This window comes from Pterocles gutturalis, unplaced genomic scaffold, assembly GCF_000699245.1.
Source record: "Pterocles gutturalis isolate BGI_N339 unplaced genomic scaffold, ASM69924v1 scaffold26812, whole genome shotgun sequence".
Classification (NCBI taxonomy): domain Eukaryota; kingdom Metazoa; phylum Chordata; class Aves; order Pterocliformes; family Pteroclidae; genus Pterocles; species Pterocles gutturalis.
Genome location: NW_010116213.1, coordinates 1 through 15,528, shown reverse-complemented (window position 1 = coordinate 15,528; position 15,528 = coordinate 1). Strand labels below are relative to the sequence as shown.

The 15,528-nt window shown below is 45.3% G+C and overlaps 1 protein-coding gene across 1 annotated transcript; it reads right to left on the bottom strand.

Moving 5' to 3' along the window:
• Positions 1–7,176: 7,176 nt before the first annotated feature.
• GPR19 (G protein-coupled receptor 19) lies at positions 7,177–8,406 on the bottom strand. The gene has a single exon (XM_010075451.1). It carries the CDS (start codon positions 8,404–8,406, stop codon positions 7,177–7,179), a length of 1,230 nt encoding a protein of 409 aa, XP_010073753.1.
• Between the last annotated feature and the right edge of the window lie 7,122 nt (positions 8,407–15,528).

Below are 15,528 nucleotides of genomic sequence, written 5' to 3'. Positions count from 1 at the left end.
TGTACAGTAGGTTTAGCACTGTGGAGGTGTTTTACAGGTGCCTCCTGTGAGAGATTTGCGAACAGGATGTCCTAATCTAAATTATGCTCTACGCTTCTTCTAAGCCAAAGGGTTGTTATGTTAAAATGATTTTGTGTGTGTATGAGTTTCTTTTCCTTGTTTGTATCTTCTTGTGCTGCTGTCTTGCCCCTTAAGCTTAAGAGCCTTAGAGAGGTGAGGTGTGTTTTTAGGAAAATTTAGAAGAAAGTCATCCTGAGAACTAAGGTGAGAATGCTACTGGTCTTGTAATCACAAGGAAATCACAGGGAAAAATATTGAATGTAAGGAATGAGTTACAGTATAACCTCTGTAAAAGGTAAGGAACACTTTTATTTCTAGATCAGTGTGTCAGGGTGATAGTTGGGCTCTGCAGGGAGTGTACAGTTCATTATATCTCCCTTCACCAAGTAGGAGTTAAACTGGGAAGGCTAAAGAGAGGTACCACCTTCCAGGAAGCTTTCTGCATGCTGATGACAAGGTTGCACTGAATTTCTTTCTGCATACGTGCAGTGTGAGCTGGAACTGTGCAAAGGTGGTGCTGTCGTATGTCCCGTGCACACTCTGCACATACTACAAAAGCCACTGCAGTAAGTACATCCTTTACACGCTTGCAACTGTGCTAAGTCTGTGGAGAGTTTTGGTAGACCACTGAAAGGGTCACTTTCAATCAAAGACATACCCTCTGTGTCCTTTCACAAGCCAAACTTCCACAATGACATCAAATACCTGAAATATAACACTCATATATATTCAAAAGTGCTTGCCACTGTGAACAGATTTCTCTAACAGAGCAAAGAGATAACTGAAGACAAAACTCCAAATGCTTTGTTACCGTGATGGGAATTTCTCGTGACGGTTGACATGATCAGCAAGCAGGAAACTGTCTTTGAAGACACAGCTAGGAACTTGGCCATCAAAAACATTGTTTAGCTGTCAGAAGCTGGCCAGCAGTAGTGTTAGGATTTGTGGGTGGCAACCCCTGCGTGGGGGCAACAAGCAGTGGTGTGGAATGGTGTGGAAAGGCAGTGTGTCTGTCATCGCACCCAGGACTGCAGCTGTCTGGTGGGACTTACAGAGGTGCTGCTGTAGGTTCAAGAGCAATTTGAGGAGAGCCACCCTTTGCCATATCACCCGCTATTGAATTATTTTGGAATAGCTCTTTACGTGTCTATCTGACTCTTTTCTGGGCTGTACTGAAGTGGTGGCTGCCTTCTGCTGGTATCCAAATCACTGTGCATCGTTTAGCTGGAAAACTCTGCTTTCTGCCATAGACTGGTGCTGGCAGTGCAACTCCTGGTATGAGGGCCAAGGGCCATATACTCAGCATCCCTCTTCTTAAGGAAAATAATATACAACCTCAAGACTTCATTCTGAGAAAGGTACCCTGGATTAATAAGACCAAGTCAGTAACGTGGCGAGAGCTGTTTCAGAGTCTGCAGAAAGCCTGACAGCAGATCAGCTCCCAGCAGAGCTGTGAGTTAATGAGAAACCCAGGGCTACTCCTGCTGCATTTACAGGTAACTGGCAAATAATCTGAAATCTTGCTAACTCTGATATCACTTAATAATTTTCTTTCCTGTATTTGGATCAGTGCAGAGAGGGACTCTGCAGAGTACGTATTGCAGTGGAGAGGGTAAATCTCCAGGGCTGAAGTGAAGTGCTGTTGTGCCTTTGGAAATAAGAGGGACAATTATACCCGTCTGCATGTGGCCTCTGCTGTCTAATTCTAAGTTGCCTCAAACAAAATGAAAATGCTTAATCAGTCCCTCATCCTCAAACCATGGAAACAAAAGTGTCTCTTGCTCTTACTTGTAAGTGCAGTGAAAAAGAGAGTGTTTGGCCAGGCATGAGATGAGGACAAATTAAATTATTTGGTGATGTATTTTTTGTTTCTATTCCCTTGCAAACGTAGGACCAAATCAAGAGCTGGTCTAAAATGGTTGAGATACTGAACACAACTGCTGTCCATGCCACTTCTGAATTTTATCCAGGGACCAATTTCATGGGAAAACAGAAAGAAAACTTTGTGTGTGTTAGCAGTAGTGTAGAGTAAATCTGTGTTTTTAGTTGGTTGCTCACCAGAAGGGGACATTTATAGAACTGTCTTCCAGTAGGTGTGTTATGTTTTACTGGAAGACAGTTCAAATAAAGCTGATATAATTTATAATGTCCTATTCCACAACACTTGATAGGTTGAAAAGAGACAACTAATAAAGGCATATTAACTTACAGAATCACTTAGGGGGCTAATAATGCTTCCTTTGAGCATACAGGTTTGGCTTTAATAAACTTCAAATCTGCTTTTTCTTCTTTATAAACAGGAAGGATCTGATATTGAGAAAGGCTAGACACTCAGAATTTCAGCTAAAATCAATGGTGTGCATTCAACACTTTGGAAAACCAACTGCTAAATCAACATCCGTTAATTCTGAAGTCAAACTGGTTGAGGATACTGGGAAAACTCAGGGGATTCTTAACTGGATATATGGAAGCTCTTAAGTCCAAATATGGGTGATAGCCACCTCGCTATCACCTCTGTGAGGCAGGCTGAAAAATAGGTTCAAGCGGTGTGTGTCTCTGCTTCTCATGCCCCCCACCCCTCAACTGGGAATTTAAAAAATGTTTAACCAAAAATCCAACTTTCTGCTGAAATAAAAAGGGGGGAACATAATCTGACAATTTGTAATAGTAATTCCCAAGTGCAAGCCACTTAATACCAAAAGTAAACAACAATGATGGAATTTCCATTTAATGGGTATCCAGGTAATGGAAAAAAAATGTTTAGGGGTTGGCACTGTGCCATGTTCTTACACAGAAAGCATTTAAGACTAAGGGGCGGATGGGCTGGAGGTCCAGGAATCTTCTCTCCCAGAACTGCTCCTTGTCAGATGGGGTTGAGATGTGTTTGTGGACAGGGAGTTTTTGTTTGCTCGGTGCTAAACCTGACCTGATAACTTCTGCCAGCTTCAGTCCCTGTCTGTACGTTGGTTTCCTCCTCACTACATGCACGCTAATGAGCACGTGTGTACCCACGCAGGAGCAGTGGTCAGCATCCTGGGCACCTAACCAGCCTTTCTGGGGTACAGGGGTCTTTTGAGAACTGTATGAAGCTTCAAGACAGTCGCTGTCTATTCCAACATTAAAGTGTGTTTCTTCAGGGTGCCTTTGTCTGAGTAGCATTGCTTGGTTTAGTCCTAAAGTTCCCTCACCCCTCATTAACTTTATTGTTGTGTTAGATGTATCACTGAAACAATCTGTTGGCAGTGAAGAGTTGTCAGGGAGTGCAGAGAGATTTGTTTATATTGATCAAGCAAATCCTGCAGCATTTTTCATTTCTTGCTTAGATAATCCATGATCTTCCTCCTGAGTCTCTGGCACCTCTGGGGCCTTGGCAGACCAGGAGGTAACTAGTGGTTGGTGCTATCAAACCCATCCATCACTTGTCCTAAAATGAAGGAGGGTGTGGAAAAGATGTCTCCATGCTGTGGCGCCAGGTTAGCGCTTGTCAGTCTCCATCCATTTCATTAGAGGTTTCCAAAGTCGACCCTAAGCGTGGAGTGGCTTCCATTTCAGCTGTCAAATATTTTCCATCTTCAGCACTGCTGTAGCGTGGTGTCGTCTTCAGTTCTTACGGTAACAGGACCAAACTGCCAGTGGCTGGGTGTCAGATGAAGGGCTGGAGCTGCCAGGGTGGCTTGGGCAGCCTTTCCTCAGGCACCGCTCCCGGAATCACAGTGTTCACCAAGGCACAAGGCTGCTCAGAAGCCACGGCCGATGGGATAAGTAAGGGCTGGAGAGGATTTGCAGGACTTGGGGAAAAGGAGGTAGGAGTGAGCATGAGTGCCCAATGTACAGGCGTATGACTGCTCCTTTTGCTTGTGCAGTGTGGTGAAGGCTGGATTTTCAGACAGAGGGGTCTGTTGGCTAGCTAGAAATTTACGTGGTGGATTTTGTTTGATTGCTCTGGATAATTTTTTTTTAACCGTATTGAAATCTGCATTGCATGGAAGCAGGAATCAGGAGGGTTTATCAGTGTAACTGCCTAGATGGACAGCTGCACAGGCAAATTCCTCCGAGCTCAAACGCAGCATATGTTAGTGAGAATGTGTTTTTAACAATGTAGTTTTGGCTAAAAGAAGCTGTACAGGCAGAGTCATGCTTACTCTGATATAACTGTGGCAGAGCTTTTACTGATACGGAAAGGTGGTTTAAGAAAGCCAGCCTCCGGGCTTCCCTCGCGGTCACAGGGCCAGTGGAGGGCTGTGATTCAGGGCAGAATTACCAGCTCTTTCAACATGGGGTCGTTGTGTCATGGCAGTCATGAGCTTTTCCTGGCCAGCTTGTGGAGTTTCACAGCTTCTGGGAGGTGGGGAAACACAGTTGAGTTCACAGGAGGGAAAGTCACACGGTGGTCTGTGGTTTCACACCCACTGGTGCCTTCTTTGGGTTTTGTACGTGCTGTGGACTGTGGGCCTGACACACGGCGCTAGTGCCATAGCGGGGGACGGCCTCTCCCTCCCTTCCTCTTCAGCGATGGAGCAAGCCTGAAGGCAGCAGCCCCGCACGTGTTGGCTGCAGCAGTGTTTTCCTTTGTGATCCGTAATGGTCTGAGGCCTGCGCCTCGCCTGAGGGCTGGGAGCTGGCTGTGCACAGGCAACTTCCACTGGAGCATCTTTGGGGTCCAACTGCACAGGGACTCTCCGGATACACCCCAGCAGGACAGTGACTGTTATGGCCCGTCCTGTCCGTGATGCACAGATAACAAGGCTGCCTCGTGCACTCCCCTTCACGTAGACTTGAAGGAACAAGTATCCTGAGTCTCTCTGGACTCGGACCTAGCGGGAGGTGGGTAACCATGACCCTGTGGTCCTCTGCAACCTCAGGGCTCATTCTGCTCAGTCCCATTTCTTTAATAAAACTACTAACCAAAAGAATAATGGTTAGGTTTCAGTCTTGCAACACAATGTTAAAAATAATGTTGCAAAGTTGACCTGGCCTGCTTACACTATATTGGATTTTATGTATCAGAGGTAATGAAGTGGCAAAGAAAAACTAAGCATATGGTGATGTTTCAGGGAGACACAACCTACTCAGAACATGAACTGCATGGAAAATATTGATCTCGTCTCATTTTCAAGGTCCTCTCCTCCCAGTTCATGGGAATTTTTGCTGATGGCTTTAATGAGAAATATCAGATCCTTGTTTAATGGGGATTTCTGAATTTGTGAAGGATGTACTGCAAGTGTTCCTGCAGTCAGTAAGGGTCTTACAACCATACTTTTTGTGGTAGAGGAGGAAGTTTTCTACCATGCATGCAGGAATATTTCTCAACAAAGGAGTTTCCCCACCCACATTGCCAGCATGAAAATCTCTTTCAAAGGATGTCAGCTTGGGGCTCCACCACACATGTGCTTCTGCTCCCTGCTGACGGAAAAGGGAGATACTCAAGCGTGTTTAATACACCCTGTAGTACTTGCTGCTCTTGTTCTACTACCTTTCGTTACTGCAGCACTTTCAGGCCCCAGGCATGAACAGGAACCCAGCTGTGCCACATTTGCTCTAAAAGCAGAAGAAAAAAAAAATCCTTCTCTGAGGAGGTTGTGGCTGAGGATGTGTCTTTCAAACAGACAGTGGGGAGCTTGAGATTTTGAAACAGAAGCATGTGGAGGGTTAGCTACACCTGCACACTGTCTTTTGTTCCCTAGTTTAACACCTGGGATCAAAGCATACACAACACTTTTAAGATAACTTCAGTGTGAAATGCCCACTGGTAGTCTGGACTTGAGGATGCTTGGCCATGCCCTGGCTGCTAAATTAGGGTGCTCCAAGGAGAGCCTGGTCTGGAGCCAGGTCTGTGCAAGAAATGGCTGAGTAGGATGAGGCTGTCCCAGCTGCTCTGTCAGCCAGACATCTCCCACCAGCCCCCCTGCCCCGCAGCCTCGCGCCATGTGCCGGCGGAGGCGGAGGTCAGCCTCTGCAGGGCCAGCGTGTGGGTGCCCATGCCCACCACGCAGATGCACCCATTTCTCAGCAGCACATCAGTGTCATGGGGTGCAGAGGAGACCCTTCCCCTCCCCACTGGTCCCTGGCCAGCAGAGCTGGTGCCGTTGCCCTTCCTAGCAGGACCCAAGCCCTGTCCAGCCCCATTGGGTGGTTTTTTCCCTGCGCTGGCTGAGAAAGAGCCACAGCTCCCTGACAGCTTGTGTCCTCTGGGACGCCTCTTAGGGGCCTCTTCCAACATGCACCCATGGAGGATGCCATCAGGCCAGTGTGTGACTGCAGAGCTCATTTTTCCTGCTTCTGTTTGGAAAAAGCCCTGTCTGTTGCAGGTGCCTGAGCCATATCGCAGAAAGAGGGCCTGAGGCCAGGAGAGACGCTAAATGCAAGGGGTGAGGAGCCCCTGGGTGCCTGGTAGAGGCCTGACCCCTTTTGATCAGCAGGTCTTGTCTCAGGCAGTGCTCAGCCTTGGCTTGTGGGTCGGTGCCCCAGGCTGGGTGGAGGAGAAGCAGATGAAAAGGAGGCGGGGAGGGCAAGGGCAAGGGGAGGGCTTTGCTCAGGTGGTTTGGACCAGGAGAGCTCTGCAGGGGCACAACGCCAAAGAAGATGCAAAAGCATTCAGCACTGGCCTGACGCGGAGCCTACCGGGGCAGTGGGAATTTTACCACTTGTGCCAGTGGGCTCAGAGTTATGGCAGCACGGCCCACGTATGGACACCTTACCCATGGTGTCTGACCCAGAAGGAAAACCCCCGTGCAATGGTCCGAGAGGGACAAATGGAAAGGAAGTGTAGGTGGCGTTGGGTGGACTTACGCATTTCTAGAGTGTGGCCGATGTACAGGGATTTAAAAAGCAGTGTTTTTCCTTTCTCTTTTTCCCCACGTGGTGCTAGTGTGAGAGCTTTTCTGTTGTGTAAAAAAAAGTAATGCTGGTGATTTGGGGAGAGTGGTTCCAAAAAGCAGAATATAACTCCAAGGAAATAGACTGGACACATGAAAATCAATCGTTTAATAAAATAAACCATCTGGTTTTCTTCCGTAAAATTTATGGTAAAAATGTGTAAATATACATTGGTTCAAAACGGAGAGAAAGCTCTTTGTCTTGGGGGTATATCATAATATTTGAAATCAATGAAGCCAACTAGACAAATGTATTTGGAGGATTGGACTGAATAGGCCAGGCAAGCTTCTTTTCCTTTGCTTCCCTGTTAAAAGCATCATAGATGGAGTCTTTGGTGACAGTTTTGGCTGGAGCTGGGCCATCTGCGATGCCCACGTGATTTTTCTTGGCTATCCTGGAACTGGTGGTGATGGTGTAGGCATTGCTTCTGTAGCATTTCATGGCAGACATGCAAAAAGTTTCTTTCATCCCTCTTCTGAAGTTGGCATTATACACAGAGTAGAGGGCTGGCTTAGAGGCTGAAGAACTGAAAGAGATGCAGGTGATGGCCAGGAAAAGCAAGGAGCTCTTTCTGTAGTCTGTTTCCTGTGGGTGCCACAGCTGTACTATGTAAAAAGGGAGCCAGGACAGCAGGAAGACCGAGTTTAACATTAAGAACATCTTGATGGTTTTCACTTTTGCTCTAGGGACAATATTCATTGTCCTTCTGACTGTCCTGCCATCGGTGCCTATTCTCCAGATGTACTTGATGACCTTCTGGTAGAAGAAAATAATGAGGCTGGATGGGATTAGAAAGCCCACCAAGAGGTGGATGGTACCGTAGAGGGCTCCTTCCCAAGAAGTGGGGAGAAAAAAGCTGCAGTGGTCATTGCTGTTGTAGCTGTGGAAGAAGAAAGCTGGTGCTGCAAGTGCAGCATCAAACAGCCAAGAGGTCAGAATCATTTTCTTGGCTTTCCCTCTCGACACCTTGAAGCTCAGCGGGTAGACAATAGTGTAGAAGCGATCCACGCATATGGAGAGGAGCACGTAGATCTGGACTCCGGGGGTGAGGTACTGTATGTACCTTACCAGCTTGCACATCACATTTCCCAGCATCCACCCGCCGTAAGTAAACTCAAGCAGCACGAAGGGTGCACTCGCGACACTGATGAGAAGGTCTGCACAAGCCATGGAGACAACAAAATAGTTGGTGGTGGACTGTGTCCTCCTGCTCCTGCGGATGACTAAGCAAACAAGGGAGTTTCCAAAGACAGAAACCAGCCACAAGGCTCCCAAAACCATGCTGACTGCTGCAATTTCCCCCAGCCTGAGTTTATACTGCCAGACGGTGTGGTTGCTGCTGGAGCTGAATTCTACGGGTGACTGCGTCACCTGGTAGGCAGCAGGAGGGATGGAGGCTTGGGGGTAGCTCTTGTTCTGCAGCAGGAGCAATAAGGTCGGGAGAAGAAAAGTCCCGCTGCTGTTCTCCATGCTGTGGGCAAACACGGCCACCTCTTTTGCTCAGGCTGCGTAAACAGAGAAGAGAAAAGGTCACATTTAGCATGTAGCTGTGAAAAACCTACCTTGGCTGATGGAAGATGATTGGAAGTAGCAGACATCCTTCTAACAGCTGTAGATTTCAGAGAAACAGTCAGAAATAGACAGTGAGACTATCTGGTACAGCAGATTTTTGTTAATGGCCTGACTACTGGCCTGCACGCTGGGCAGCCATTGCCTTGCCTGGGCACTGCTGGCACAGCAGAACCCCTACGCAGTGGTATTCACAGGTATATAACAGAAAGAAGTATAGGTCATTTTGAATGGATTTATGTATTTATATATCATGGCCAATGCAAAGGTATTTTCTTTCCCTTTTTCCATACATACTGGTAGTTTCCTCATTGGGAGTAAAACAGAAGAGACTCCAAATACAGGTGCAAGTAATAGTATATTTTGTGACTCTTTTTTCCTTCGAAAAATCCAAAGTAATTTAACATACTGTCAACAAAGTCCAGTTGAAATAAGAGCAGTAATAGGGACTATAACTACCTTGAGCATAGGATTACTCTGGTTGAACAGGAATTACTTGATTTTTTTTTTTTTTACAAAGAGTGAAAGCTATCTGACTAATCAATGTGCTGTGAGATTCCTTCATTCCTATCCAGAGATCATTTTTCCTTCTAATGGACCAGAAGCTGATCTCCTTTTTTATTAAAGGGTCTTTATTTAGTTCATTGGATTTAATCCTATTTTCCCTAGGTGACACTGAGATCGGAGTTATGCCTTGATTTGGCACTAGGAACTATAGTGTCTATATCCCAGCATATCTTTTTCTTCTGTGGGAAGTATGTTTTCTACAGTGGAGAATTACACTTCTGCATTATGCGTGATGCTCCTAATGGCAATGTAAGCATGAAAAGCTCAGCGTACGCACCGCTCTGTATGGGTCTAGGATGCAAATTACTAGAGATTCTGTATCTTGCTGCATCCTGTATCTCTAATTCCCATGTCCCTGTTTGCTGCATTGTTTACTGAAATATGGTGTCAGTGAACTGTTCAGCTTGCAAATACCATATTGACAAGAAAATAGCGATGAGCTCTTTAGTCTGTCTCTGCCTTGCGGGTGAATAAGCATGTATTAGAAACACCAAAAGTAAAAATTACGTACAGAATATATGTGAGGCCTAATTGAATCTCTAATTAACAAAAATACTTTTGTTTGATTTTCCCTTTGCACCTATATAAGACTGAGCTGAGTGAAAGGATACTTTCAGGTAATTTTGAGTCTGCATGTATGCAGCAGTGCCAAAAATGTCATTTTTTCTTTTGAACATTTTAGAGCAGGAATCCTTTTAAAACTCGTATAAGGAATTCCTGTATTTCTGTTTAAAACCCTAAATTTTGTGCATTTGCTTGGGAAAAAAAAAAAAAAGGCATATGAAATGACTCACAGGCATCAGAGACAGATTTCCTGGTGCCACAGTTCCTATTTTATGGATTTGCAGTATTAATTTGCAGTTTGAAGGCCCACACACTCAATTTTCAGGGTTATCCCTTTGGGTTGATAGCAGAAGAAGCATATTACTGCTAACTCTTCCAAACAGATCTGTTACATAGAGACAAAATATTTGAACCATAAGAGCTTCATAAAATCACTCCTGCATCTACTTTGCTGTTGCATGTAGTTCGTATGGCATAGTTACCATGTGTTTGCAAGTTTACTGTCCTGTCTAGAAATATAGTGTCCATGCAATTTAGAACAGTAAAACCTAAAAAGATTCACAAAAGAAATGCAATAAATGGGGTTTTTTCATATTTAATCAAAAGAACGATTTTTTCCCCAACCACTGTTTTTTAGGATTAAAACGGTAGCTAAAGAAACAGATCAGCGTACACTACTTAACCTAGCACTAACAAAGGGGCTTTTTTATTCAACATATTTTACCTCTCTGCATCATAACTGCAAAACACCAGGCAAGCTTTGGCCCAACAAATTATTTTGAAAGCATTAAGCTTCTCTTTCTAAAGAATATCTCAGGAGTAGCTGCCAGACTGGAAGAGGAATGCTTCATCTAACTGAGTTTAATTAACATTAGAAGTGGGAGTAAATTGACTCAGAATGGGGTGCTTTTGTCTAGGTGTAAGATGCTAGAAGGTGACATTAATCCCTGCCTTAATTTAAATTAGATACTCTCTGTGTGCGTGGTCTCAATGTAATAATCCTTTTCACCTATATTTTTTTTCTTGGTATGTGGAGATGACTGTGTGCATATTGAGGCCATTTAGTTCTTTTGCTTCCAGCGGAGGAATGCGGATACACATGCTTTTGTCAGCACACAGATTCCCTGCCAGTTCTTTTCTCTGTTCTGGTGCCCATAAAATGCTCAGCTATTCTCCCTGTTCATCTTATGAAGGCTTTTATATTCTCTGGGAAGCTCTTCTGAGCAAAGTCTTAAAACTCTTGACGTGAAGTGTGCTCTTCCTCTCTCTCTGCATTTTAGTGCATGGGGATAGGAACATTTGCCCCTATTTTATCACAAGAATAACATGTTTTGAATGCAATAAAACTTTTGAGATCCGTACCTATATCTCATACACTGCTCCCTGCTCCCTGGCTCCTAGCCGGTGGAGATTCGTGTTCTCCAGCATGAGTAGCTAGAAGTATGACTGGAAGTATGGATGGGCTGTTTCATGGATGAAGCTTTCAATGCTGGTGTGTCGACAACTCGACGTATGGTAAAAGCTTCTAAACCCAACTGTTGATGTAAGTTGATATACACTATTGCACCTTCTGTCAGCATTTGAGAGCCTAGCCTGTATTGCAGGGTGAGGTCATGGGGAGCAGGAAATACAGATGGAATCGAATAAAGGAAGGAGATGTTAGTAATTTTCAGCACATCTAAAGAATATATGTTATCCTCAGCTGCTGCATGAGCATGAATCTAAAGATTTTTCTGCTGTATGCCTGAGGAAAGTAAGGGCAACTAGACAGTGTCTCTGCCATCAACCTTCATTGACTCCTCATGTTCTTTCCTATTTTAACAAGGTACTAAAGTTGAGAACGAGGATATAATACTGCAAGACTTGCTGGGATAGGGGCCAATTTATATTCCTTGTACTGGTTGGCTAAGGAAGAGACCTTTTTCAGCTTTATCCTTTCAATTGAGCTTAGTAAGTGGTGAGCCATGCAGTAACTAACTAGACCATGAACAGGGTCCACGTATTGCTTCTGGGTCTATCAGCTCACATCTGGAGTAACTACTCTGACTGCAGACCTGTGGCACTGGGTCTAAGGCCTGGCCCAGTGCAAATCCATGGGGCATGGTTTTGGTGAACGTTCAGGGTTCAAAACCATAGAACTTGTGACAGAAGTTACAAGTTACTGCATATTGGCTGTGTCTCCTTCAGAGACAGTATCATCTCTTGAAGCTCACTGTGTGTCACCACAGTGAGGTTGTGGGACCAACATCTTTTTCCTGCACCTGAAGTCAATGAGTTTTTCTCATGTATTTACTGTGGGTTAAGGCTGACATGCAGGCAGTCACTGCAGGCCTGTTAACCTGAGGAAAGTAGCTAAGACCAAGTAATTTTTTCATCCACCTAAGCCCTAAGAGTGTGTTTATTCTCTGTTGGCAGTGGGAAGGAGCCTTACAGTAACTGTGGATTCCACTTATACCCAATGACACGCTCTGGGGACAGACAGTGGTAAAATATGAGCCAGATTTGTGCTCACCACTACCCAGATAGACACCCTCACCCCATCAGCATCTGCAGACTGAGGGAACAGGTGCAACTCTTTTCAGCCAGGGCTGTGCTGAAGCACACGTGGAGTTTGCAACCCTCAGATCTGTAGAGAGGATGACCTTTCTGAAGATACAGGCAGGCTCGCCTACAGTGAGAACTTAATTCTCCAGTGGCTGTGGGATAGGGTCATCCATAAGTTCCAGGGAGGACACAGCCTTCCTTCCACAGACCTGGGCTGTGCCAAATGACTTGTGGGTTTGCCATGACCTTTGCACTGCCTGTTTCTTCCCTCTGTCTCCTCTGCTCTTGCCTGCAGCCTGGTATGGCTAATTGTAGGAGACACACACAGCATGGTGCTCTGGCTACTACCTCATGAGCACAGTGACTGCAACACACTGTTTACAAACAGGTACACAGTGGTTATCAGTCTCCTGTTACAGATTTAACTTTTCTTCCCAAAAGGAAAGACCTGCAGAGTTTCATGTGTCCCAGAGCTTTATTCTATCCTCCTACTGGTGTGACTAGTAGGAAAATCTCTAGATTAGCACTGTTCTAAAAATGATGGCAGAATCCAGATCTGTGCCCAGTGTGACTGCGGAGGTGTGAAAAAGTGGGAGCAATGAGAAGAGGGACCAACCTCATTTCCAACTCTGCTGTCAAAATAGGTTGCACCTGCTGGACTTGTCCAAGAAGAGGGTGGAGAAGCTTGAAATAGATCTTTGCAGGCTGCTTACCCTCCTTAATGGGGACTGAGTCTGTCCTTGGGCTTGGCTAGGCTGGACCCTTTCCTGATTCAGTGACAAAAAAATAGATGCTCTCTCCCACGCACTTACATTATTTTTTGGCAACACCAGACCCTGCCCACATCACAGCATGCTGTTCTGCTTGACACGAGGAATGCAGTTCTTACCAGGGCTGGTTTGCCATGGTGGGTGTTAGCAGATAAGCTGTGGTGAATCTCACTCTTGGCTGATTTCTCTGCCCTTCTCTTGGAGATTCTCACCCTCTCCCGGCTGAGTGTCATCTCCCCTAAAGGGAAAACATGCTAGCAGCTTCAGTGAGGATGCCAGCAGCTTAGCTCACCCTCTCACTAGCGGTGAGCACTAGTTGTCCTCCTAGGGGAACTTTACTGGGATTTTTTTTTGTTATTGTTGCTTCTGTATGAAAAAGTTATATGGAAATGAAATCTTGATGTTAAATCTTGTGAAAGCTGCTTTCTCAGCACTCAAGAAGTTAATATGGTAACAGGATTTGTGCACTAGTACAAACCCAAATGTGCTGGGATGTGAGAGTGCAATGAGAGGAGAAGACCTGAATAAGCAGTAGGACAATGCTCCCATGGGCTTCCGTCAGAGGATATGGCTGTTACTGAGGGCATTTCGTAGTCTTCCTGTACTAACTTCGCTGGAGAAGCTGGGAGGGCTGAAGGCCATGCAAAGCCTATAGTTAGGTTGGAAATGCCCGATGCAGAGATGATTGTTGGAAGGAATGTTGCGTCTGACTTAGGCTCAATGAGGACAAGCGCAGGCTAGGAGAAGCCACAGAGGCAAGATGATGGCCTGCTGATAGCCCCTGAACTGGAGGTGTCTTCTTGGGCAGTGTGCCAGTTGCAAGAACTGTGTTGGCTGCCTGCCAGAGGGAAAGTCTAGGGAATGATGGCAGCTGCTGGAATGGAGAAATCCCAAACGCACATGCTCTGCATCTCGTTTTGGTGCTGGGAGAACTGTATTTGTGGTGGGGAGGGGGAGCAGACTCTACTTCAGGATGTTAGGGGGTAACTCTGCATTGTCTGGTTGAAATTGCTCTCTGAACTGTTAAATACCTGAGGGAGGATGCCTGGTGGGGCTGCAAAGGAAAATGCAGATGGAGATTATATGGTGTGACTGAGACGGGGGAATTGCACTGCACAGCTTTGCAAACAGAGGCTTCACAGGAGAACTGCGGGGGAGTGAGAGTCTGCAAGCTCCTACTTTAAGCTAAGCAGCAGAGCTCCCCAAATGTGTCTAAGGTATCGATATTCCTGCCCTCACTGACTCATCTGAGATCAGGATGTTTAAAATAAACTCATAAGTCAAGCTTCCAAAAATCCATGTTTAGACACCCAAATAAAGATCAGCTTTTAAGGATGCCTTTGGTTTGGCATCCAATATTTTCTGCAAACAAAGCCATTTGTTTAAGTCATTAACAGTGGCTTTAACAACAGTCTTCAAGAACCACATTTGAAAATCTTTGCCAGAAAGAACTGGCTATGAATCCTGCTTCCTACACACAAATGGCCTCTTGAAAGCAGAAGGCAGTTTTACTTCTCCATTACTCTGTGGAGCCAACATACTGTTTGACATGCTGGAAAGTAGCTGGATAAGTGAAAAATATTGCTATGCATTCTTAGAGAGTGTGTGCCTGGATTAGCAAAACCAGAATACTCTTCTTGCCTCTTCTGGCTACAGATAAGCAAAGATTACCATGCCTGTGGGGTTTCCCTAAGTAGATACATCCAGGCACCCACACATAAAAAGGGAGACAACGCTTTCAGAAAGGACGATTTCAAATTAATGACTGAAAAATACAAAAGCAGCTGGTTTTTGTGCAATAACACGAGGAAGGAAGAAGCTGTTTGAATGTATCTAGAGAAAAAAAAACCCAGATGGGCAGACTGGTCTGCTCCATTTCAGTAAGAGTAATTTTCTGCTCTCATAGAACTGGTCATGTCAGGGGATCTTTTTTTTTTAAGAGAACACCACAGACAAATAAGCAGCATCATTTAAAAATAATGAATACAGATTGATAGAATGTAATTTGTGCAGAAAATATAGCTAGGTATACTGCAGTAATTTGACATACCTCTCTGCTTTCAGCAGAATCAGCTCAAAATTCAAGCCCCACAGAGCATTGACTCCTGGGGAATGAGTCCTCCTTGATAAAACGCAAGGATTTTAAATACACGTAAGCAAATACACAGAAGATAATTTACTGGAAAAGATCATGTTGCTTGTCTCTGCAAAGAGAACTATCCCTTTAGCCATAGCACTGTTCAGCACAGCACCTATCCATCCACATACCTGCTCCAGAGCATAATCCCAGAGGCGCTGGTCTCATCCTTTCTCTGTTTGTAATCCCAAGTGAAAGCACCCCTGGGAAGGTGCCAGTCATACTGGAAAACACAGAGAATATTGGCATCTGTAGCCGTCTCTGCCCGGATATTTGTAAATCTGCTTGAGGGGGAGGGGTGGGGTATTCTATCTCTGCTTTGGCGGAGGAAAAAAAAATGACGTTTCGCAGGGCTGGCCGCTACCACCAGTTTCTCTCTGTGTCATGTGGGATGCGGATCATGTGGCTGTCCCTCCCCAGGACCCCGGGCTCTCCTCCCCG

Coding starts and splice junctions, on each gene's coding strand:
- GPR19 (XM_010075451.1), bottom strand. CDS start 8,406: ATGGAGAACAGCAGCGGGACTTTTCTTCTCCCGACCTTATTGCTCCTG.